This window comes from Cervus canadensis, chromosome 21 (genome assembly GCF_019320065.1).
Source record: "Cervus canadensis isolate Bull #8, Minnesota chromosome 21, ASM1932006v1, whole genome shotgun sequence".
Taxonomy (NCBI): domain Eukaryota; kingdom Metazoa; phylum Chordata; class Mammalia; order Artiodactyla; family Cervidae; genus Cervus; species Cervus canadensis.
In genome coordinates this window covers 18,151,079-18,173,795 of record NC_057406.1, presented here as the reverse complement: position 1 = coordinate 18,173,795, position 22,717 = coordinate 18,151,079, and the positions used below count along the sequence as shown (strand labels likewise).

Sequence of the window (22,717 nt, the reverse complement as noted above, 5' to 3'; positions counted from 1 at the left end):
AATATTAAAGGTGATTCTATGGTTTCTGTGTGATTTCTTTCTTTCTCCCACCCTCTTTTTTCTGTTCTCCCTTATCTCTTCTTCCTTTTCTTCTCTCTCCTTCCTTTTCTCTACGCTTTCCTATGAATGTACTAATTTCAAAAGGATGTATTTAATTTATGTAGCCCAATCACACTTTTTAACACAGTGCCTAGCATATGGTAAGTGCTCCATGAACATTAGTGTATATTAACACTAGTATATTAAAACTAGTGTTTTAAACAAGTATATATTAATAGCCAACATATTATACTAGCTAGGGCTTCCCAGGTGGCGCAGTGGTAAAGAATCTGCCTGCCTATACAGGAGATGCAGGTTCAATCCCTGGGTCGGGAAGATCCACTGGAGAGGGACATGGCAACTCACTCTGGTATTCCTGTCTGGAAAATTCCATAGACAGAGGAGCCTGGTGGGCTACAGTCCAGAAGGTCGCAAGGAGTCAGACTCAACTGAGCAACTGAACATACGTGTTATACTAGCTGATTTAGTATTTCATAATAGGATAATTGTATTAATGTGATTTTATTATATACTATTTAGTTGGCGATACAATAGTTACATGACACATTCTTATCTACTTAGCAGTTAAAACATTTATTTCCCCAAAGTTTCTGTTGGTTAAGAAGCCAAGCACAGCCTTTATTGCGTACCTCTGGCTGAGGGCAGCTCACTAGGCTATAGTCAAGGTGTTGGCTGGGGCCGCAGTCTTCCAGGCCAACTGAGAGAAAATCCACTTCCAAGTTCATTCACACAACTGTTGGCCATGAGCTTCTGTATAGAGTGACTCACAGCGGCAGCCGGCTTTGCTCAGGGAAAACAAGCAAGAGATGGAGAGAGCACCAGCCCTAGAAGCTGGAGTCTCTTTGTAACCTCTTCTGGGAGGATATAGCCCACTGCCTCTGCTGTTATCTTATTTGCTAGTAGTATACGTAGGGTGAGGAATAGAACGTGGGGATCACCAAGGACCATCCTGTAGGTGTCCTGGCTCATACTGTCTATTAAAATGCAAACGTATCAGTCATATAAATGTGCCACGTCCACTGATTTTACTAGCTGTTGCTATTTGAGAGTAATTATATACATGAGAGTTCCCGGTGGTCCCGTGGGTAAGAATCCGCCTGCCATATTGTAAACCAGTTAGCCTCCAATAAAAAAAAGAATCCGCCTGCCAATGCAGGGCACACAGGTTTGATCCCTGCTCCAGGAAGACTCCACAGTGCCACAGGACAACTAGGCGTCTGCTCCACAAGTACCGAGCCCTGGCCTAGAGCCCATGCTCTGCAACAAAAGAAGCCGCCGAAGTGAGAAGCCCACACATCACAACTAGAGAGTAGCCCAGCTGGCTGTAACTAGAAAAAGCTTGTGTACAGCAACAAAGACCAAAAAATAAAATAAGAACACTGCGTTAAAAAAAATTATACATTTAACTTTCCTGGATGTCTTTCATGTTTTTGAATTTCAGACTTTGTTTTCATTTCTTTCCTGATGAGTAGAATGAGAAGATAGAGATTTCCTATCAGTGAACAAGGTATTTGTCCTGTTTTGTGTGTCTACAGCCAATTTTATCAGTTATTCAAATTTATCTGTTGTGGGTTCCATTTCAGGAAACCTAACAGTTCTCAACCTGGGTCAAATATTTTATGTTTGTATGATCGGTCGAGAGGTGCAAGGCCACCACACCATCTGAAAATGATGAGACAGAAGCACTCGTCATTGTTGATAAAAGTTACATATGTTTCACATGCACTGATTTTACAGCCCTTCTGCCAAAATTCCTGTATTTCTGGAATAACCGTTGCCTGATTTCTGTACCTGTTTCCTCTAACTCTATTCCCCTCCCTTTGGATCAAAACATTGGTTTGTTATTTTAATGGCTGAATTCCTGTATCCTCTCAAACTACTTTCTTCTCTAGAACTTTCCCCTCAACTTTTTTTTTTTTTTTTTTGCATTTAATTCAGTTTTTGAATGTTTGTATCTCAAAATATTTCCAAGTCTTCATCTCAACTCAAATGAACAAATTTTGAGTTGCTCTGTGTTAATCATTATGTCAGCCAGAGCGGAGTAAGGACCACTCAAGTGTTATCAAGAAGACAGACAGGCAAAAGAATATAATAAAGCTGATGCCTCAATGATAAAAATAAAATGGAGAGGTAGCTCAGTAGAGGGAATAATTGACCTTTTTTTTTTTTTTTACAATTTTCTTTTATGTGCACCATTTTTAAAAGTCTTTATTGAATTTAGTACAATATTGCTTCTGGTTTATGTTTTGGTTTTTTGGCCTCGAGACATGTGGGATCTTAGCTCCCAGACCAGGGATTGAACCCGCAGCCCTTGCATTGGAAGGTAAAGTCTTAACCACTGGACTGCCAGGGAAGTCCCTGATTAACTCTTCAGAAACAAAGGGGACCAGGGAAAGATTTCCGGGAAAAGCAGCCTTGGGGCTGGGTTTTGATGTGCGTATAGGCATTTATTTTTGTGTTTCCCTGGTGGCTCAGATGGTAAAGAATCTGCCTGCAATGCAGGAGACACAGGGTTGATCCCTAGGTCGGGAAGGTCCCCTGGAAAAGGAAATGGCAACCCACTCCAGTATTCTTGTCTGGAGAATTCCATGGACAGAGGTGCCTGGCAGGCTACAGTCCATGGGGTTGCAAAGAGTAGGACACAGCTGAGTGACTAACACTAACACTTTTGCAGGCATTTACTGGAGTTGGGAGAAAGTGCAAGGCATGGAGGTGTAAAGAGCAGAGTATTAGAGAGGTGCATGGTTACTAAGAGGAGGGAGGCTCTCCCTAGCTCAAGGTCTCAGAGGACATACGTTTGTTGGCTCTGAAGGCCTTCGCTGAGGCCATCTCTTAGGTTTGGCCGTTACCGCTTTATTGCTTCATTCTGCTACACACATCACTCCCCCACCCCCCATCCCCACCTCATATAACCCTCCTCCTTTCCTCTCCTCCCTTTTATGGGATCTGTGTGTGTGTTTAGGCCCTGGATTTAATTTAGTTGGATCATACCGCAGTAATAACGTTTCTGTACATTTGCCCAGAGGCCTTCAGCTAATGGGTGTATTCTTCATAGGCCAGTAAACAGATGAATAAACCAGCACACTGTCTTGCATCTCCTCCTCCCTTCTCTGTCTTTGCATTTTACCCATTGTCCACCGATTGGAGACCTCTTTTGAAAACCAGTATTTTCCTGGCTCTCTTAAACATGAGAATGCCTGTCTTAAGTCACTTCTGCACCTGCAAGTCAGTTCCTCAGAGGCTTTTCCTGTGTCTGGACCTGCAGCAGCTCCAGCCTGTGTTGGATGAATATAAGGACTGCAACCCAGGGTGGTCTTCCCTAGGGAGAGTCTCAGCTCATGTCTCTGGATGGCAGTTGCTCATTCCTGGGCCATGGGTGCTGACTTTGACTTGATGTAATTATGATGATAACCACCAGAGAAAAGTAAATCTGAAGCTAAGGTCCAAGTGGAGACTCTGAAAACAGATAGGGACCTGTGCTTGAAGGGGCCACCAGGGCTGCCATGAATAAGAAATCAACCCAAGTACTTGCAAATAAACGACATCCTTGCAGGACTGGCAAGAATACAGGGTGGTTTCTGCTTTCACTAGTTCCCGCCTTCTTTCCAGCTTCCCCCCTCCCTTCCTTCTGAGGTCCCACTCACTGCCTGCCTTCTCCCTCTGCTTGCTCTGAACATTCTGTCCCTGTTTTCTCTGCTCTAACTTCAGACTCCCCGCCCCCTGGGACCCCAGGAGAGCACCCCCTCCTAATGCCTGGGGAGGCTTTCCGGAGATGCAGTCTTACAGTCTCTGGCTGGGCCAGCAAGTTGAGGTCATTGCCGGCCCTGCCAAATGACTGGCCCGAGTTCAGTTCCTCCATCTGTCTGTGCTTCACGGAAAACATGAGTGTGGCGCTAGGCCCTCTATTGTGTGTCCTGCCCGAGTTTTGCTCTGCGTCTGCTGTCGTTCCTTCTGTTCTGCGTTTGCTTTCGTTCCTTCCCCACACCCACCACCCTGCCTTTCTTTGCTCTGCCTCTCCCCAGACATCTGTTTTGCAGCCTCTGCACTCTCATTATGGAGCAGATGGAAAAAGATCAAGTTTTGGACCAGGCTGGTGAGGAAGACTTGGGTTTGGTCCACGGATTTGTTCTGGGAACTGACCAGAACCCGCATAGTTCAGAGATGGAGCAGGTATAGCTCCCAAAGAGAAACCAGAGGTGCTATTTGCTTATTTCTATATCCATAGCTCTTCCTTCCTCATGACCGCTTCCTTCCTTCCTCCCTTCTTCCCTTACATCATTAATTCTCTTCTTTCTTCTGGTCTGTAATCCATTAACGTTACCTGCTCCGTCTACCTATGCTGGTGCAGTTGCTCAGTTGTGTCCAACTCTTTGTGACCCCGTGGAACTGATGCCCACCAGGATCTTATGTCCATGGGATTCTCCAGGCAAGAATACTGGAGTGGGTTGTCATTTCCTTCTCCAGGGGATCTTTCCAACCCAGGGATCAAACCTGAGTCTCTTGCATTGGCAGGCAGATTCTTTACCACTGAGCCACCGGGGTCTACCTGTATGCCTCTCTAATGTAGCTGTCCAGGGAGCGGAATATAGACTAAGGAAGCTAACAGATAAATTGAATTTGACACCCTGCTAGTGCACCTAAAGTTAACCATTTTTCAGATTTGCATTTCTGTCATTCAAGTTTATTCTTGCTGAAGTGGAGATGTTGTAATGGTCTAAGCACGAGAGTTTCTAGGAATAAGAGCAAAGACAAAGTTTTTATAGCTCCTGGATCAGAGAAAGTGTTATATACATATTACGTGATATGATAGGAAATAAAGCAAGCAGAATGAACTTGGCTCCCAATTTTTGTTGGCCTTCTGATGGCATTTTTGTCCTCAAGAGTCCAGAAACCAAGATTCTTAACATAAGTTTAAACAAAACCAAAAGACAGCCTAAGGCTGGCGTCTTCTCTCATGGAGCTCCTCCACATTACAAAAGGATGAGGGTCCTATATTTCTTAACTTTCTCCAACCCTAAGACAGTCAGCCCTTCTGGACAAAACTCATATGGTGTCTGTGTTTGCTTGGATGTGGCAATAAATGAGATTATGGGGGTGGGCGGGGGGAGGCTAAATGTGCAGGTCAAGAAAAGAGGAAAAGAAAAGAGAGAGACACAAAGAAACAAAGAAATTTGAGGGAGTAGAATTCTAAAAAGACAAAAGTGAGAAAGGGGATTGGAAGAATGATTCAAATATGGAAGACAGCCAGAGACACAGAAACGGATTCCGCGGGTTTGTTTTTTTTCTCCTCTCTTTAGGTAAAAAGTAACCCAAGGACAAAGTGAGACTGGGGCCAGATGGTGGTTCATGGAAGAAAGGCATATATGAGCTTGAGCCAACCCGTCAAGGGAGCAGCACCATCTCTCAGCAGTGTGATCATAACATTTGGAACGAGGGTGTGAGTGACTGCAAAGCCCCATCGCCCTTCTCCTCCCAGCATCATAGTAGCACTGAATCAGACTCCTCTAGCCTGGCTTTCTCCCTCCCGCCCTCCCTCCCTCCCTCTCTCTCTCTCTTACTCGCTCTCCCTCATCTCATTGTTTCAGAGTAGGCCAAATTCGAAGTCCTTTCCAGGGAGTGGCCCTGTTCATCTTACTCCCCAGCCAAAGTGGAACAGAGGAGAGAGACACATTCAACAACCCAAGGACTCGGTGGAAAGAGCAGAGAACCATCAACAGTGAGTGGCTTGGATTGTCTAAAACCCTAAATAGACAGAGGGAGGGTGTGTGTGTGTATGTGTGTGTGAAAGGGCTGGAAGCAGGCAATGGAGAATGTCACTGATTTAGAATTGAACAGACATCCCAATTATCCATGGAATTCAAATGAGGAGACACTAAGATGAGCAGATATTATTTTAAAAAAAAAAAGCTACAAATATCAAAACAAAAGTTTAGATACTAGGGTTTAAAGAGGCCATGGGGTGGATGGGGGGCCCATCATGAACCATGTAGAGTATAAAGTTTCCTGACTTGCTGGGAAAGAAGGGATGAGAATGATGGCAAATGATCACAGAAGAGAGTTTGAAGAAGTGTTGGAAGAAAAGAGAGGAAGGGTCTGAGACTTATGGGGGAGCGGGAAAGACCTGGGGAAGCAAGACATCCTACAGATATGCTTGCCTGGAACGGAAGTGCTGATCAGTCTCCACTCTCCCCACTCACCTGTCAGACATGGTGTTCTTCGGACCCAAAGTGCTCCTGCTTCTCACCGCCCTCATCATGTCCTCTGGTGAGTCCCTACCTTTTTTCCTTTTCTCCCTAAAATGTCAGCTCCTCAGAGGTGGGTGGAGGTGTATGTTAGAGGGAGGATGGAAGGAGGCTGAAGGGGAATGGGAGGAGAGATGCTTGCTACTTAATTCTAGAATTGCCCATTAAAGAGAAATAAAAGGACATGGGGAGCTCCTTGGCAGTCCCCTGGTTAGGACTCTGTGCTCTCACTGCCAAGGGCCTAAGTTCAATTCCTGCCTGGGGAGCTAAGGTCTTGTAAGTCTTGCAACATGACCAAAAAATGAGAGAGAGAGAGAAGAGAAGAACAGACTTTGCGGTTAGAGGGGTGTGATTAGAAATGACCTCAGATCTGGAGGAAGGCAGCCTGAGAGTTATGAATTAAAGCAAAACTAAGATACACACAAATGCATATTAACCAAGAGGGTCACTATCATAAATATACAAACAGGGAAACAAGTACCAAAGGAGGAAATTCCCTGGTGGCCCAGTGGCTAGGACACAGTGCTTTCACTGCCATGGCCCAGGTTCAATCCCTGGTCAGGGAACTAAGATCCCAGTACCGCCCCCCTCCCCCCCCCAAAAGAAACAAAAGGAGAAGCTGATGTATACAATTGTGTACACAGACATAAGGACCACCTCACAAGAAACTCAAGTTTAAACCATGAAGAAGGGGTTTCCCTGGTGGCTCAGCGGTAAAGAATCTTCCTGCCCTGAAATGCAGGAGCCATAGGAGATGAAGATTCAATCCCTGGGTTGGGAAGATCCCCTGGAGGAGGGCATGGCAACCCACTCCAGTATTCTTGCCTGGAGAATCCCATGGACAGAGGAGCATGATGGGCTACAGTCCATGGAGTCGCAGAGTTAGACTGAGTGACTGAGCACACACCACGTCTTAAACTGCGAAGGAAAACAGTGGGGATATATTAACCTAACAAACACAAGCACCAGGCTCACACAAACAGATTCACACGCACACAGAAGATGTTGCCACCTCTATAGACAAAAGGAAAATGACCTTCATAGATTGCACAGAACTGAACTAGACGACTGGCCACAGAAAGTGAACCTTGGACTTTAAAAAAAAAAAAAATCCTACTTTTTTTTTTCTTTCTTATTCTGCCAAACACAGACTGTGCGATAATCATTTTGGGCCTTTTACAGTAGTGTAGCTGGAAGGGCTGGCTGTGGGGACGGAAGGACAGGCCATCAGGAAGGGCTGCTGCCTTGTGGGTGGGCCAGGACCCCACCCCTTCTGGATGGACTGAGAGCAAGAGGCCTCCTGAGTCGGGACCCAGCAGAGCTCCCCTTTGTGCTCAGCAGTCTCCTGCCTTTGAGTGTTTCCATGTCGGTGTGTAGCACTAACAGTCTGCCTATTTCTGTATGGAGCTGTAAGAGAAATAAAACATGGCAAGGTAAAGTACAGCAATGTTCCCATCATTTTCTGGTTCATCTCAGAAAAGCTTTATGTGGCATAGAGCTGGACGCATTCACATACTTCTCCTTCCTTTGTGCAGGCCGGACACCCCTAGGGGTCAGCGGACAGCGAGGAGGTAGGTGATCACACGGATCTAGGCTCTGTTGGGGTTCTTATCAGGACAATGTAGCCAAATGATTAGAGTTCCAAGAATTTGTCATACCATACAGAGTGGCACTGCCAAGGTGTGTGAAATAATAGAATTGAAGTCAATAATCCTGTCATCCCATTCATAAAACTTGCTCATTCACTACTGAAATAACTTCACTCAAATCTCCTCTATGTCCATCTCATTTCCACACCCTCGGATAACGCCCACTACTCCTAACAGAATTTTCCTATCTATGTAAGAGTGGAGAAACTAAAATGCAGACAGAAAAAGAAATCTTCCCAGTCCTGTAGAGAAATCGTGGCTCAATGAGACAGAATCCATTAAGTTTTGGCTTCCAAAGATCCACTTCCTTCAGCTCGATTCAACATCTGCAGTTGCCTTTAGGCACCAACATAATTATAATTTCTCTTGCTTTTCCCAACCCTTGAGGGCACTACAGTATATAACCCTTTAATGAGTCAAAAGATAATGAGTAGGTCACAACTGGTGCTTTTAACGAGTTAAGATAGACTAAAATAAAAAGAGTACGCTGGGGACTTCCCTGGTGGTCCAGTGGCTAAGACTCCATGGTTCCAGTGCAGGGGGGCCCAGGTTTGATCCCTGGTCAGGGAACCAAAACCCCCATGCCACAACTAAAGATCCTAAGAGCCGCAACTAAGATCTTGCCCAGCCAAAATAAATATTTCTTAGAAGATAAATAAAAATAGAGTACCCTGCAAGTAGACTACAGAAGTAAAGTATTATCTCTACTCTTGTTTCAGTTTTATATGTGTATACTGGCTCACAATATAATTTCTTACTGTGCATCTTGGTAGAAGAAATGAAAATACAGAAAAACATTTTCTCTGTTCTGGTCTGAATCCTTACGTTTTTGAACCAGATTTTATTTCAACCCTGTGCTGTGCTGCGCTCAGATGCTCAGTTGTGTCTGACTCTGTGTGACCCCATGGACTGTAGCCCGCCAGGCTCCTCTGTCCATTGGATTTCCCAGGCAAGAATACTGGAGTGGGCATCCGTTCCCTCTTCCAAGGGATCTTCCCAACCCAGGGATCGAACCCATGTTGCCTGCATTTCAGGCAGATTCTTTGTCACGAGAGCCACCTGGGAAATCCCAGCACTAGCACAACTAAAAATCCAAATTCCTTTCTTTGGGCTGGTTAAGGTCCAGTCCTGTTTTATGACGTTGTGATGCTTTTTGAGCAGAAATGTTTTAAGAGCTGATGAAAATCTCTCCATAAGATTCCTTCTCAGAAAACATTCCTAAGTCCTTAATAAAGCTTTTATGGAGGTAGCTCATGGAAAAGATGGGTAAACTGAGGGATATACAGAAAAGTAGTACTCCGCCTGAAATTCTAAGAACACAGCTAGGATATTCTCAAACCCTTCGTTCATCCACTGCTTCCTCTATTTCCGTGAGTGGTTGGACTGGAATGTAGCTGGAGAGAAATGGAAACAGGACAGGAATTGGCTACACCCCGGAGAAAATCCATCCCTTCTTACAGCCTCTGGAATGAATCGGGTCAGTGATTTTTCATTTATCCTGTGGGATTGGAGTAAACTTGAATTCCTTTTATCAAAATCTGCTCTGAAAGAAGAAAGCTTATATTAAAAAGTGTTAAAACAATGTAAAAGTTTCCTGTCCCATCTGATGCCTCTCTATCTGGAATTTTTTTCTAAAAGATGAAGTGAGGAATAAACAGGGGAAATTCCTTTAAAATGTTTTGTGTTTTGCTTCTAGTACAAGGATCAGTAACTCTGATATGCTTTATAAAAATGCTATTCTTACCAGTTTGTAAATCTGACACTTGTATGCAGACCTCAAGGCAAAGTATTATGTGGATTTGCTGACCTCTAGTGGATAAAACCAATAATGACTATAAGCCTTTTACAGTGAAGGTTCATTACAGATGGGATGTTTGTTAAATGTCTAGTTCTTCACACTGCTTTTTTATGTTGCTTGTTAAAGCAGAGACTCTTTGTTTCAGGAGTTGCTGTTATGTACAGTTTCAGATGAAGTTTTCTTAGTTTATCCAAATAGCTTCCATCTTAAGAGCTGGACCATTTTTTACTTCTCCTTTTGTCTTTACTTTCCAAGGATCAATAGCAAAGCATCTCCTGTCCTCTCTTTCTACCTCACTTATCACTGTGAGCATCAGAAAACGACCAATGTAACCTCTTGTGAGTACTGTGTAGAGAGTATCATCAGACGGATATCCAAAAATATTAAAATCATGCATGTCAAAAATCACAGTCTGGGGACTTCCCTGGTGATTCAGTGGTTAAGATCCTGCACTTCCATTTCAGGGGGTGCCAGTTCAATCTCTAGTCGGGGAACTAAGATCCCACATGCCCATTAGCACAGTCAAAAGATTAAAAAAAATCAGTCTTTTTGAGAAAGACAATTTTCATTTAAATAAGTATCACAAAGAGGTCATCAACCCATAATAACTATCAACAAGTTCTATGACCTTGAATGAGTTATTTATTCTGCTGATGCTCAGTTTTACCATCTGTAAAGCAAGCTCATAGTAATCCCTAACTAGCTGTATTGGTTATTATCTGTTAGGATGAAGTCATTCTTGCAGTCCAATGCTGAACCAAAGTTCAATCTGATGGCCATGTAGTTCATTCATTCCTCTAAATAAGAACAATGGGAAAGGGACAGTCTAGGGTTAGGATTGTTTGAGTATATTCATGGGAGTAGGAAAAGTGTGACATTTGTTTGGGTTACAGGGGAAAGGACTTTGGTTGGGAAACAAAGAAAAATCCTTTTAGGATCTTACTACATGATGGTTTCTGTGCTTGACAATTTCACTTCCTGGGAGTGCAGGGGTGGGGGATGAGGGGCAGAGAATGCTCAGAAAGTGTTTTCTGATTGTTTTTATGCAGATGATGTGACCACAGTGACTTCAGAAACATTCACAGAAGATCCTAGTAAGATATTCTTTTATTTCCTTGCTGTCACACTGTGGATAGAAGGATTCAGGATGATGTCTGTATAAAGTAAAGAGGAAGACTAGAAAAGAGTTTCAGGGGTGTCCCTAGTGGTCCAGTGGCTAAGACTCCATGCTCCCAATACAGGGTGCCCAAGTTCTGTCCCTGCTCAGAGAACTAGACCCCTCATGCTGCAACTAAGACCTGGCACAGCCAAATAAATAAATATTATTTAAAAAGAGAGAGAGATGGATTCAGAGCCCTGTTGTCTATCTTAGATGCCACCAAGGCTATAAACATGCCCGCTTTTTTTGCCGCTTCCTTTTCTTTCTGTGATAGTCCCTTATATTTCCCCCCAAGAGTCTGCATTCTTTCACTTCAATCTTGCCTCCTTTTGAGTCATCATGCCTCACCCTGCTTTTTCCTTTGCTGTTTTTCCTGCTTGCATTTTTCATTCCCTGCATCCGTTGTATCTTTGCAGATCTGGTGAATGATCCCGCTACAGATGAAACAGGTAGGTTTCACCCCAGCTCTTAAAAATGGCACGTTTCATGTTAATAGTCACAGTATTTATTCTAGCTCTTGAATTAATCTCATAATTTTTATCACTGGGAAGGGGATGAAAGAAAAGTTGCTTCCTGGCACTCTAAACAAGAGGAAGCAAAGTGGATTCACAGCTTTAAAAAACATACATAAAGACTTCCAATGTCAACAGGCCAAATAATACTCAAAAAAAATTATCTTCAATGAACTCTCTTCCCTGAACACACTATAGAAACCCAGCCATTGCCTCAGCTTTTTCCTGTTACCCACATTCTCCCTCCTGCACTCTGCCTTCCCCTTTGTCAACCCGGAACCCTTCTCACATCACTGTTTTGTGCCTTTTCAGTTCTGGCTGATATCAAGCCTTCCACCGATGACCTGGGTGAGTGCAGATCTGGGACCTCAGGGCCACAGGGGCTGTTCTGGGCTTCCCGCAACACCCATGATGGAAGACAGTACAGCTGGTTAAGAACCCTAATTAGGACCACATGTTATGCAGCACTTTCGTCCAACAGTTTAATGTAAATTAATGACCTGTAACAGTTTGATTTAAATTAATGACATGTTTGATCCCCTAACAAGCAAGAACTGTGGTTTGATACACAAACTGCCAAGGTTTGATTTTTTTCTCCAAGTTTCCAAGATCAAATGGGTAAAGGTAAAGGTGAACAAAACTGATTTTCTTCTAAGCATCTTTTGTCTAATAGACGAGATAGACAAAAGAATGGACAATTTTATTCAATTTCACCAAAAATATATAATCAAGCAAAAGAACCTGTGAAATCTCAGAGTCCTTGACTATATTCAGTATTAAGAGTTAGGAAAGGCTTTTCTGAAGGGCACATTGACTAGGTTGACTCCTGGAAGACAAATAGAAGTGAATCAAATGAATGGAAAGGTGAAGAGCTTTCAGGTAAAGAAAACAATATGGGCAAAGGCTTAGGATGGAAATGAAAATCAGCCAGAGAACAGTTCATGCAAAGGAAAGTTCTAAGCAGATTATTGAATTGGAAAGCCAGCAAGAACGCTGTTGCCTAGGCCCAATAAAATATGATGTCCTGAATTATCTTGTTAGAGGTATGAGAGAGAAATGAGCTATCTGGGAGCGGAGACTGTTGAGAGAAGTCCAGTTTTTTATTAGATAGATGGTAGCTATTGGGTGGATGGTAGCACCATTCACTGAACATTTTGAATTGGTGAAGGGAAAGAAGGCAGTTTGAGACATGAAATGATCTTAAAAAAAAAAAAAAAAATCCATGAGCTCTTCCACAAAATGGCAGTTGAATTTGTAGACCTGGAGCTTATTAGAACAAAGTTCTGAGCTAGACATAGAAGTTTGAGAATTCTCAGCATATAAACCTGCGATTGAAAACATGAGAGCCTGGGTTCGATCCCTAGTAGGGGAGGCAGATCCCATTTGCCACAGCTAAGAGTCCACATGCCCCAGCGAAGGTCCTGCATGCTGCACCTAAAACCCAGTGGAGCAGAAAAAAAGAAATTGGAGATAGATGAGATCACCTGGCTAGCATTCTTCCTATAGTATCCTATTAGCAACCCTTCCGATAACATTTTACAGGTAACTCCCTGACTTACTCCTTGACTTACTCTCCATTCTACAAATTCAGCCAGTATTTAACTTGCCCCTAGGTTAGGACTGGAGCTTCCCTGGTGACTCAGTGGTAAAGAAACCACCTTCAATGCAGGAAATGCAGGTTCGATCCCTGGGTCGGGAAGATCCGCTGGAGAAGGAAATGGCAACCCACTCCAGTATTCTTTCCTGGAAAATCCCATGGACAGAGGAGCCTGGTGGGCTAAAGTCCACAGGGTTACAAAGAGTTGGACATGATTGAGCACACATGTGGGTCTCAAGTAAGGCAACATGACAGTTACAGGGCAGTGACTTCTAGAACCAGTAATAACTGAATAAAATTTCCACCTTTCAGCCTCACTCAACGACAAAAATACCACCACAGGTATGATTATCTTTTGCCTGTCTTTTTCTTAAGCTTTTTTTTTTTTCTTCCTGGAGATTCCTAATCTCTTTGTTCTTATGAGAATACTTGGTACATCTTCTAGTTTTATTTCTAATTCTTTCTCAAAGAATATTTGTAGTTTTCTTCATATCCCTCCCACCCTACCTCACTGTCTATGAGTTCCTGTTCTAAAGGTCATGGGGAAAAGATGGGACCACTATTGCATGGTCCCAGAACAGTTCTCTCCATAAACTAACTTTGAACATAATCTGTTTGTTAGTGGGTCGGGAAGTGACCAAGGACTCAACATTACTGTAGACGTCATGCTTTCTCTAACATACTGATAATTCTGTTGTGCAGCTAGGGTTAAAAACCACCAGAACAGAGAAATAGTGACCCACTTTAGAATTCAAATTCTTCAGAATATGACTGTTAGCATTTCATCTTTCATGTTGCCACCTGTCTAACCCTAGAAGGACTTTTTCCTAGAAGAACCCACAGGGACTATTTTATTCTCTTTCCTTTCAGGTAGGGAAGCACCTAAATTTCATTGTTTAGCCAACATCTATTATTGCTTTGTGGGCTTCCCTGGTGTCTCAGCTGGCCAAGAACCTGCCTGCAATGTGGAAGACCTGGGTTTGACGTCGTGAAGATCCCCTGGAGGAGGGCATGGCAACCCACTCCAGTATTCTTGCCTGGAGAATCCCCATGGACAGAGGAGCCTAGCAGGCTACAGTCCACTGGGTCACAAAGAGACGGACATAACTAAACAGCAGCATTATTGCTTTGTATTGGTTACAGGAAGAACATACCCCAGCTTACAGTGATCCTCTGTAGAGACTACTCTGTAGGTTTTCCCAGCTCTCTCTCCCCTCCTCCATTCCTCTAACCATGTGTTTTTTACGGTGGGTATCTTCAGAGTGCCGGGATGAGAAATTCGCCTGCACAAGACTCTACTCCGTGCATCGGCCAATCAAGCAATGCCTCCATCAGATATGCTTCACCAGGTAAAGGGTCCCATATCACCCAGAGAGCCACCCATGATAGCGCTTTCATGCCAGTAACTATTTAATGAGCACCCACTCTGGAATTTCAGTCTGTAGCAGGGCAGAAGTTTTAAGCATCACCCTTTTAGCTATTCTGAAGGTGCCAATTAGAACCTAGAGTCTGCACAGACTTAAAGAATGAACTTACAGTTGCTGAGGAAGAATACAGGTGAGGAATGGACATGCACACACTGCTGTATTTAAAATGGAGAACCAACAAGGACCTAGGGTATAGCACAAGGAACTCTGCTCAATGTCATGGGGGAGAATGGATACGTGTATATTATGGCTGAGTCTTCTTGCTGTTCACTTGAAACTATCACAACATTATTGATGAGCTCTACCCAAGACAAAATAAAAAACTTTAAAAAAAAATAAAAATACTTAAAAAAAAAAAGCAAATAGACTTAAGACCTGAGAAATAAGTAATGGGAAGTGTATTATGATAGAAGAAAAAAAGAACCTTGAGTCTGGATTGAGGCACACGGAACAGTTTAACTAACAAATGTAGATGCTGAAGGCAAAGATGGTGAGTACTGGAGGAAGGATGGTCATGAGGGAAACACTGGTTTATCAAATTTATCACATCCGAGAAATGGGCTGGAGCTGAAGATGCAAGTGTGAAGGTAGAAAATAGTAGGGAGTAGTGTGGGAAGGTGGAATGTGCAAAGTTGTAACTAACAAAAGTGATCGATAGCATTCTATCTTCTACACTACTTGGGTGGGGGTGGGAGTGAGAAGTCTGAGATACTTAAGGAAATCCAGGTATTTCCAGGAGTTGAAAGAGGCATCTCAGGCCGAGGCTAGTTCTCCCTCTCAATGCTTTTTCCATCTCCTTCTTGCACCATGACATTGGATCTATGGCAGTTCACGGCGTATGTATGTCATCAACAATGAGATCTGCTCCCGTCTTGTCTGTAAAGAACACGAAGCTATGAAAGGTAAGACCGGCTTTGATGGGAAGGAACAATAATGAGAGCAACTGATAACTGGGGCAAGGTGCTAACAGATCCAAGATTTGGCTTTGAAGGAGGGCTTTAGGCTGCTCTCTTTAGACTTCCATCAGCTCCTGCTCCACCTAGTTACTGCAATAAACAATATAAAGCAAGCACCATGTTTGGTATATTCATCACCCTCAAAGCGGCTATGCAGCACAGGAAGCTCAGCTGTGTTCTGTAATGACCTAGAGGGGTGGAATGAGACGAGGGAGGGAGGCTGCAGAGGGAGGGGACATATGAATGCGTATTGGGCTTCCCTGGTGGCTCAGCCATAAAGAACCCACCTGCCAATGCAGAGGATTTGGGTTTGATCCCTAGGTTGTGAAGATCCCCTGGAGAAGGAAATGGCAACCCACTCCAGTATTCTCGGCTGGGAAATCCCACGGACAGAGTAGCCTGGCAGGCTACAGTCCATGGGGTCACAAAGCGTTAGACACGACTGAGTGACTAAACAATAAATACCTAGCTGATTCACTTTGTTGTATAGCAGAAACACAGCATCATAAAGTAATTATCTTCCATTATTAACACTAAAAAATTGATAACCCTTAAGAAAGCACCACTAAATCTCTTTCCAACTAGACAGAAACCCCTAACTTCTCTTATATACATAGTGCTTTCAGATGCTCTGCTACTTTGAAGATAATTCATCAGACATGAAAGGCCAAGTCAACTATTACAAATAACAGTCTCTACTAGTCCTGCAGCCATGTTCATAACTCCAGGAGGGGAAAAGCCACTAACTTAGAAAAAGCCACTAATAACATTTGGATACATAAAAAAATCACTTGGACATTGGCTGAACACTGGCTACCTTTTCAATAGTCCACCAATTCCAAGAACCATTCCCCTTGCTTATTGTGTTATTTCAGAAGTAGAGCAAGGTAGAAAGATTTTATTTAAAAAAAAAAAAAAAAAACAATTACAAGAGTCCAAATGTGTGGTTAGACACTATGCATGGTGTGAAAACACTATTTCTCACCTTCCCCTGGCCCAACCCCAGATGATGGCTACCGTCGTCAAAGTCACCACATGCAAAAGCCACTCTGACTCAGCTGCCGGCCTTGCACCAACCCCCTCTGAGTAAGAGCTGTACTTAACTTCGCAGAAGGAAACTTGCCCCTTGCCTTCATTGGCTCTGCAAGCCACCTGCAAGGGAAGCACCTTGACACTGAGGATGAGTATCTGGGACTCGAGGCACTTTCAAGTGTCTCGGGGGACTTGCTAAAGTTAGCCATTTGCACACAGTAAACACTTTTGAATGACTGGACCTCATTTTGTTCCCCTGCTGTTTAATAAGTCCACAATTAGAAGAATTGGGAGCAAGGTGTGAAAAGGAAATTAAAATTTACTGACCACCTGTGCTCAGTTCTTTTGCATCCAATCTTTCATTTTCAACTACATTTTTGAAGCAGGTATTTCAATGCTTGTTTTGCAGAAAAGGATGGTGAGGTTCAGAAAAGTCAAGAATCTTTCTGGTAGGGAGTAAATAACTAGTAAGTGGTGGATCCCAGGTTCTAATCCTGATCTATTTCTCTTCAACCCTTTCACTGCACCACCCTGCAGTCTCCTTTTTCTTCTCTTCTCTTGGAGCCCTGGCCACCTTCCTACATTCTCATCTCAGCATGCTCTGCTTCTCTTCTAGATGAACTCTGCCGTCAGAAGGCTGGTCTGCCCCCAAGGCGACTCCGACGCTCCAACTACTTCCGCCTTCCTCCCTGTGACAATGTGAATTTGCAGGGACCCAGTGGTCTGTGATCAACAAGGAAGAGGAAGGAAAGAATGTGTGGGTGGGAGGGAACTCCTTGTCCAACCATTGTCAGCCAACCCATAGACATAAGTAGTTCTTAAACCAATCCCTTTGCAATGTCTAGCTTTTGCCCCTACTTCTTCATTTTTTTTTACCCGCTTCTGTCATTTTTCAGTACGTAACATATAGTTTTTGTAGTATTGCATAGTTTTGCTGCTTCTCCGTATCATAGACCTGGTAGATAAATGATTAACGTGTCACTATGTACAATGTCAAGAGAAAATAAACTTGAATAAAATTATTAAAAATATTAACTACTGAATCTGTTTGAGATAGATCTTAGGGGGGAAGATGTTATCACTGTCAATCTCAACTAACCATAGACCGTCAATATTTTACATTCAAGCATTTCCTAGATTAACTCTCCATTCACTTACGTGGTCCTCTTTACTCCTACTATTTTGCTGGATTGTCCTAACTTTTGCCTGGTATGTCCTCTTTCTGTTCAGTCACTCAGTTACATCCATGGACTGCAGCACATCATGCTTCTCTGTCCTTCACTATCTCCTAGAGTTTGCTCAAACTCATCCATCAAGTCAGTAATGCCATCCAACCATCTCATCCTGTTGTCCCCTTCTCCTCCTGCCTACAATCTTTCCCAGCAACAGGGGTTTTTTTCCAATGAGTCGGCTCTTTGCATCAGGTGGCCAAAGTGTTGGAGCTTCAGCTTCAGCATCGGTCCTTCCAATGAATATTCAGGGTTGATTTCCTTTGGGATTGACTGGTTTGATTTCCTTGCAGTCCAGGGGACTCTCAAGAGTCTTCTCCAGCACCACAGTTAGAAAGTATCGATTCTTCGGGGCTCAGCTTCTTTATATGCTCTCTTTATGAGAAGGATTATGGTAAATTTATAGTTCTAGAAAGTACTCCAGAGACAAGAGTTATTCAGTCCTATTATAAAGACCCAAAATGTTGTCTTCTGCTAAGCTCAGAAGCTGAGGCTAGAGAGAGGAATACACCAGGTATAAAGGTATTCAGTTTTGCATGCCGTTAGTTATTCAATCACCAAGCAGAGCTAGAAAGTCTTACATAGTTACTCTTTGTGGTAGTAATGGGGTTAGCCCACCTCTACCTCCACAAGTTAATTAGCTTAATGTGAAACTGGATCATTGCTCTGAAGTTCCTGGAGCTGTTGCTACTTCTTTCATCCTCATCACTATAATCTAGAGATTATCGTGCAGATGGATTCTGGAATAGTCTGACTGGGGGCTGAAGAAGGGAATATGGACCTGAAATTTAATAGGCAAGTATAAAGTATACTTGATGGTTTACAGAAAAGAGTAAAAGAAACACAATATTCAGACAACCTGCATTCTTATCCTGGTTCTGGCATGAACTAGGTAAACTCAGATCAGTCAGTTTCCATCATTATTAAGCCCCGGTTTAATTTCCCCATCTTTAATATGAAAGAAATTTATGTTCATTCAAAGGTTTCTTTTCATTCAATGATGAGATTTAAATGCATTATTCATATTTCTTGAAGCCTAGATGCAGTCTAATTCTATTGCGTCTGCTTTACAAGAGAAATACTCTATATTAGGACAACAGTCCACAATGTCATAGAACAAAACTATATTATGAGTGACAAATTAAATATCATGGATGCTTTCATCTAAATAACACAGTACCTTTCCCCAAAAGCCAGTGGAATTCAGATAGAAACTAAGGGACTTTGAGACAGTTCTATGTGGCAGAAGTCCACTCAGTAAGGGTTGGATTCCTTCCACTTTGCAGAAGAACTACAATGAGGAAATGAGGACTAGAGTCTTGCTGTAAGAAGCAGCTTAGTTTAATAGGATTTGCACAACTGATTAAAGAGAAATACTAGGGGAAAACCCTTGAAGCACAGAATCCTTCCCCAGTCTCTCAAAGCAGATGCACTTGTATACAGACCGACAGAGTCCATGGATATGGAGAGAGGTTTCAGAAGGCACCGCGTTTCTGAGAACCACTAAAGAATCTCTTCATGAACTTGACCCTTACTGCACATTGACTGAGAGGTGGCATTCCCACCGGAAAGCACCCCAATCCCAGTATTGTATATATTGCAAATTAAACATTTAAAATAAAAAAATTTCCAACTTCCTTCTCAGCGGAAAGTGGTCTCCTCTATTTCCCTTTTCTATGTTTAGAAAGAAGACCTGAACTTGGGCTTTTATCTCCCTTTGAAAGCTGAGTAGCAGCATTGCTCACATATCTCTGTTCTGCTCTTCTCCATCTTCTCCTCCTTCCTTGACCACTGGTTCTCCAACATTACAAACTTGTTTACTCTCCCCCAGATGTGGCCCACTCCTCCGTTCTCCAGAAAGTTCTTTCTTTTCTGTCCCCTTAGGTCTCACTGGATGCAGTTTCATGTTTTACCCTTTCTTTTGCGTCAAATTCCTGTACTTTGCTATTTCTCACTATTCTGATGTCCTCTGCTTTTTGTCTTCTTCTCCACGTGGAAAGCAACACCTCTAACTCACTTTCCATCCTTGCTTTCCTCCCCATTACAAAGGCTTGTTTTCTCTCATAACTTTGCTCTAAGAACAGTCCCAGGGCAGTTTCGGGAGGTTAGTTTTGGTTCCAGTTTTCTTTCCTCTCTTCCCCATTTACAAAATTCCATTCACCTTTTTGGTACAGCCAGGACAGTGTGGAGGTTCCTTAAAAAACTAAAAATAGAACTACCATATGATCCAACAATCGTACTACTGGGCATAATCTGGAGAAAACCTTGATTCAAAAAGATAAGTGCATCCTAATGTTCATTTTAGCACTATTTAAAATAAGCAGGATATGGAAGGACCTAAATGCCCATCCAACAGAGGAATGGATAAAGATGTGGTAAATATATACAATGGAATATTACTCAGCCATTAAAAAGGATGGTGCCATTTGCAGCAATATGGATGGACCTAGAGATTGCCATGCTAAGTGAAGTAAGTCAGAGAGAGGAGAAATATGGTATGACATCCCTTATATGTGGAATCTAAAATGAAATGGTACAAATGAACTTACAAAATGGAAACGGACTCAGTCTTAGAGAAGAAACCTATGCTTGCCAGGGGCAAGGATTGGAGAAAGAAATAGTTAGGGAGTTTGGGATGGACATGTACACACTGCTATATTTAAAATGGATAACCAACAAGGACCCACTGTATAGCACAGGGAACTCTGCTCAAAGTTATTTGGCCGCCTGGATGGGAGAGGAGTTTAGGGGAGAATGTATATGTGTGGTTGAGTCCTTTTGCTGAACACCTAAAACTATCACAACATTGTTAATCAGCTATACTCCAAAACTAAATAAAAAGTTAAAAATTTCATTCACTTCCTTTTTGTTGCTGTTTACTCTCAGCCCATTTCAGGTCCCTGGTGTTCTAGTTTTCCTTCCTTGGTCCACTCCAGAAAAAGATTTGAAAACATCTTACTCTTTATGGTATTAATATTATTCTTTTCCTGGTGAACACAAATGACAACCTTCTTAAGCAAGGAACTTCTATTCTGATGAAAGAGTTATTTGAGGGAATGCATGGGAGTCCAAGTCCACTGCCAAGGCCTGGGGTTCAATCCTGGGTGGGCAACGAAGATCCTGCAAGCCTTGCTGCTTGGCCAAAAAAAAAAAAAATTTATTTGAACTGAAACAGTGGATATTTAATGTTGGAAATAAAAGATTTGGTAAAAGTATCATTGGGCTTCCCAGGTAGTTCAGTGGCAAAAAATCTGCCTGCCAATGCAGGAGACATGGGTTCTATTCCTGGGTGGGAAAGATCCCCTGGAGAAGGAAATGGCAACCCACTTCAATATTCTTGTCTGAAAAATTCCATGGATGAGAGGAGCATGGCAGGTTATAGTCCATGGTGTTGCAAAGAGTCGGAAATGACTGAGCATGCCTGCAAAAGTATCATTAGGCAGTGATGATTATCTCTTCCTGGCACCTTGAAGAGACAGACTCAGCTGCCTGTACACCTCATCTAAAAAAAAAATGTTTTCTTCTTGTCTTCTCTCCCAAAATTGCTCTGAACCTAACTTTCCCCCATCATATCATGCATGTGACTAAAGTAAATTCTCCTTCTTCTTTGAATGAAGAAGTTCTGGAGATTCAAATGTGCACCCTACTCTCTAAAAAGAGCTCCTTGCACACTTTCTCTAAGTATTCATTTGACTCATGGTGTAAAAAAGCTGTCTCCCCACTTCTGGACCTTTCTTTTGATGTCCCCGAGCAGTATGTGTTACCAGCCACAAACTCCTCCCCCTCCACGATGCCTGGCGCTCGTGGCGAAAGTTGATGTTTACACCTGATCAGAAGGTGCAAGCAACTTTGCTTCCTTCTGTACAGAAGCAGCTGGAACATACTGAAAAGACACAGCTGAATAGAAAGAGAAGTTGGAAGGGTACCAGAGAAGGGGGAGAAGGGGATGGCAGAGTGCCAAGAGATTGACATCAGAGAAGAGGAACCCAGAGGCTAGAAGGTGGAAATTCACAAATCTGTCTGGGAGAAGTGTGGTGGAGGGTCTGAGTTCCATACCAACCCATCTGGAACCTGACAGGGTAGAGTGAACATTGGCGAGGCGAACTCTGGGAGACAAAGATTTGGTTAAAAATACAACACTCCAGGTTTTCCCTAGTGGCTCAGTGTAAAGAATCCACCTGCCAGTGTAGGAGATATGAGTTCAATCCCTGATCTGGGAAGATCCCACATGCCACGAGGTCGCTAAGCCTGTGCACCACAGCTACTCAGACTGTACTCAAGACTGTACTCTGAAAGAAGAGAAGCCACCGAAATGAGAAGCCCATGCTCTGCAACCAGAGGGTAGCCTCCATTCACTGCAACCAGAGAAAAGCCCGAGCGGCAGCAAAGACCCAGAATAGCCAAAAATAAATAAATTAATTTAAAAAATACAACATTCTAATAAAAATTGAAATCCTTGTGTGTCTTAGCACTTTTCACTAACCAAACACTAGCGAAAGTGACTTGACTTTCTCTGTGGTAGAGAGAGAAACAGGTGGTCACAGTTTGTTTTTTTTTCTAAAAACCAGTCAACCGAAGCCAGAAGTGGCGGTCAGACGATAACTTCTGGGCAGAACCTAAGATGGAAAAGCAAATGTTGTTTATATAAATAGAAATGTAGAGCGTGTACCATAGCTTCCTGTTGACAAAATCGGCTTCGCTTCACCTCAAACCTTCAATGGTTTTAAAAATAACTGATAACTGGGTTTTTTTTTTTTCTTTCAATTTGTCCAATCACTTTCAGTAAGATTCTAGCTTTTTCTTAACCCACAGGTTCTAAGTTCATTTCTCTGTCTCAGGTTTTCTTCTCTTTCATTCTCTTTTCCTTTCTGCTGTGTGTTTACCCAGCCATGTATCTATACTGTGGAGCTTTTGGAAGTACATTACCATAGTTCTGTACCCATCCGTAAGGACTGAACTCGGGATGATCTCATATATGTGTGTGAGATTCACCTCCTCCCCTAACCATTATAAAAAGTAATAGAGGACTTCCCTGGTGACCGAGTGGCTGGGAATC

General features: G+C 42.9%; 1 protein-coding gene across 3 annotated transcripts; it reads left to right on the top strand.

Moving 5' to 3' along the window:
• The first annotated feature begins 5,632 nt into the window (after positions 1 to 5,632).
• MFAP5 (microfibril associated protein 5) lies at positions 5,633 to 22,195 on the top strand. 3 transcript variants are annotated; one of them, XM_043440365.1, is made up of 11 exons: positions 5,646 to 5,776; positions 6,265 to 6,324; positions 7,838 to 7,873; positions 10,799 to 10,843; positions 11,325 to 11,357; positions 11,733 to 11,768; positions 13,330 to 13,359; positions 14,279 to 14,366; positions 15,273 to 15,346; positions 17,049 to 17,417; positions 22,184 to 22,195. In XM_043440365.1, exons 2-10 carry the CDS (start codon positions 6,267 to 6,269, stop codon positions 17,159 to 17,161), a joined length of 513 nt encoding a protein of 170 aa, XP_043296300.1. In that variant the 5' UTR covers positions 5,646 to 5,776; positions 6,265 to 6,266; the 3' UTR covers positions 17,162 to 17,417; positions 22,184 to 22,195. The 3 variants fall into 3 exon arrangements, with proteins under 3 accessions (XP_043296302.1, XP_043296300.1, XP_043296301.1); XM_043440367.1 differs by lacking the exon at positions 22,184 to 22,195 and having other exon boundaries at positions 5,633 to 5,776; positions 17,049 to 17,467; XM_043440366.1 differs by lacking the exons at positions 13,330 to 13,359; positions 22,184 to 22,195 and having other exon boundaries at positions 17,049 to 17,467.
• Positions 22,196 to 22,717: the final 522 nt, after the last annotated feature.

Excerpts from the sequence above, each read along its gene's own strand:
- MFAP5 (XM_043440365.1), top strand. The coding sequence starts at position 6,267 with ATGGTGTTCTTCGGACCCAAAGTGCTCCTGCTTCTCACCGCCCTCATC. Across the intron at positions 11,769-13,329 it reads GCCTTCCACCGATGACCTGG|CCTCACTCAACGACAAAAAT; the intron begins GTGAGTGCAGAT and ends TCCACCTTTCAG. Across the intron at positions 15,347-17,048 it reads AGAACACGAAGCTATGAAAG|ATGAACTCTGCCGTCAGAAG; the intron begins GTAAGACCGGCT and ends CTTCTCTTCTAG.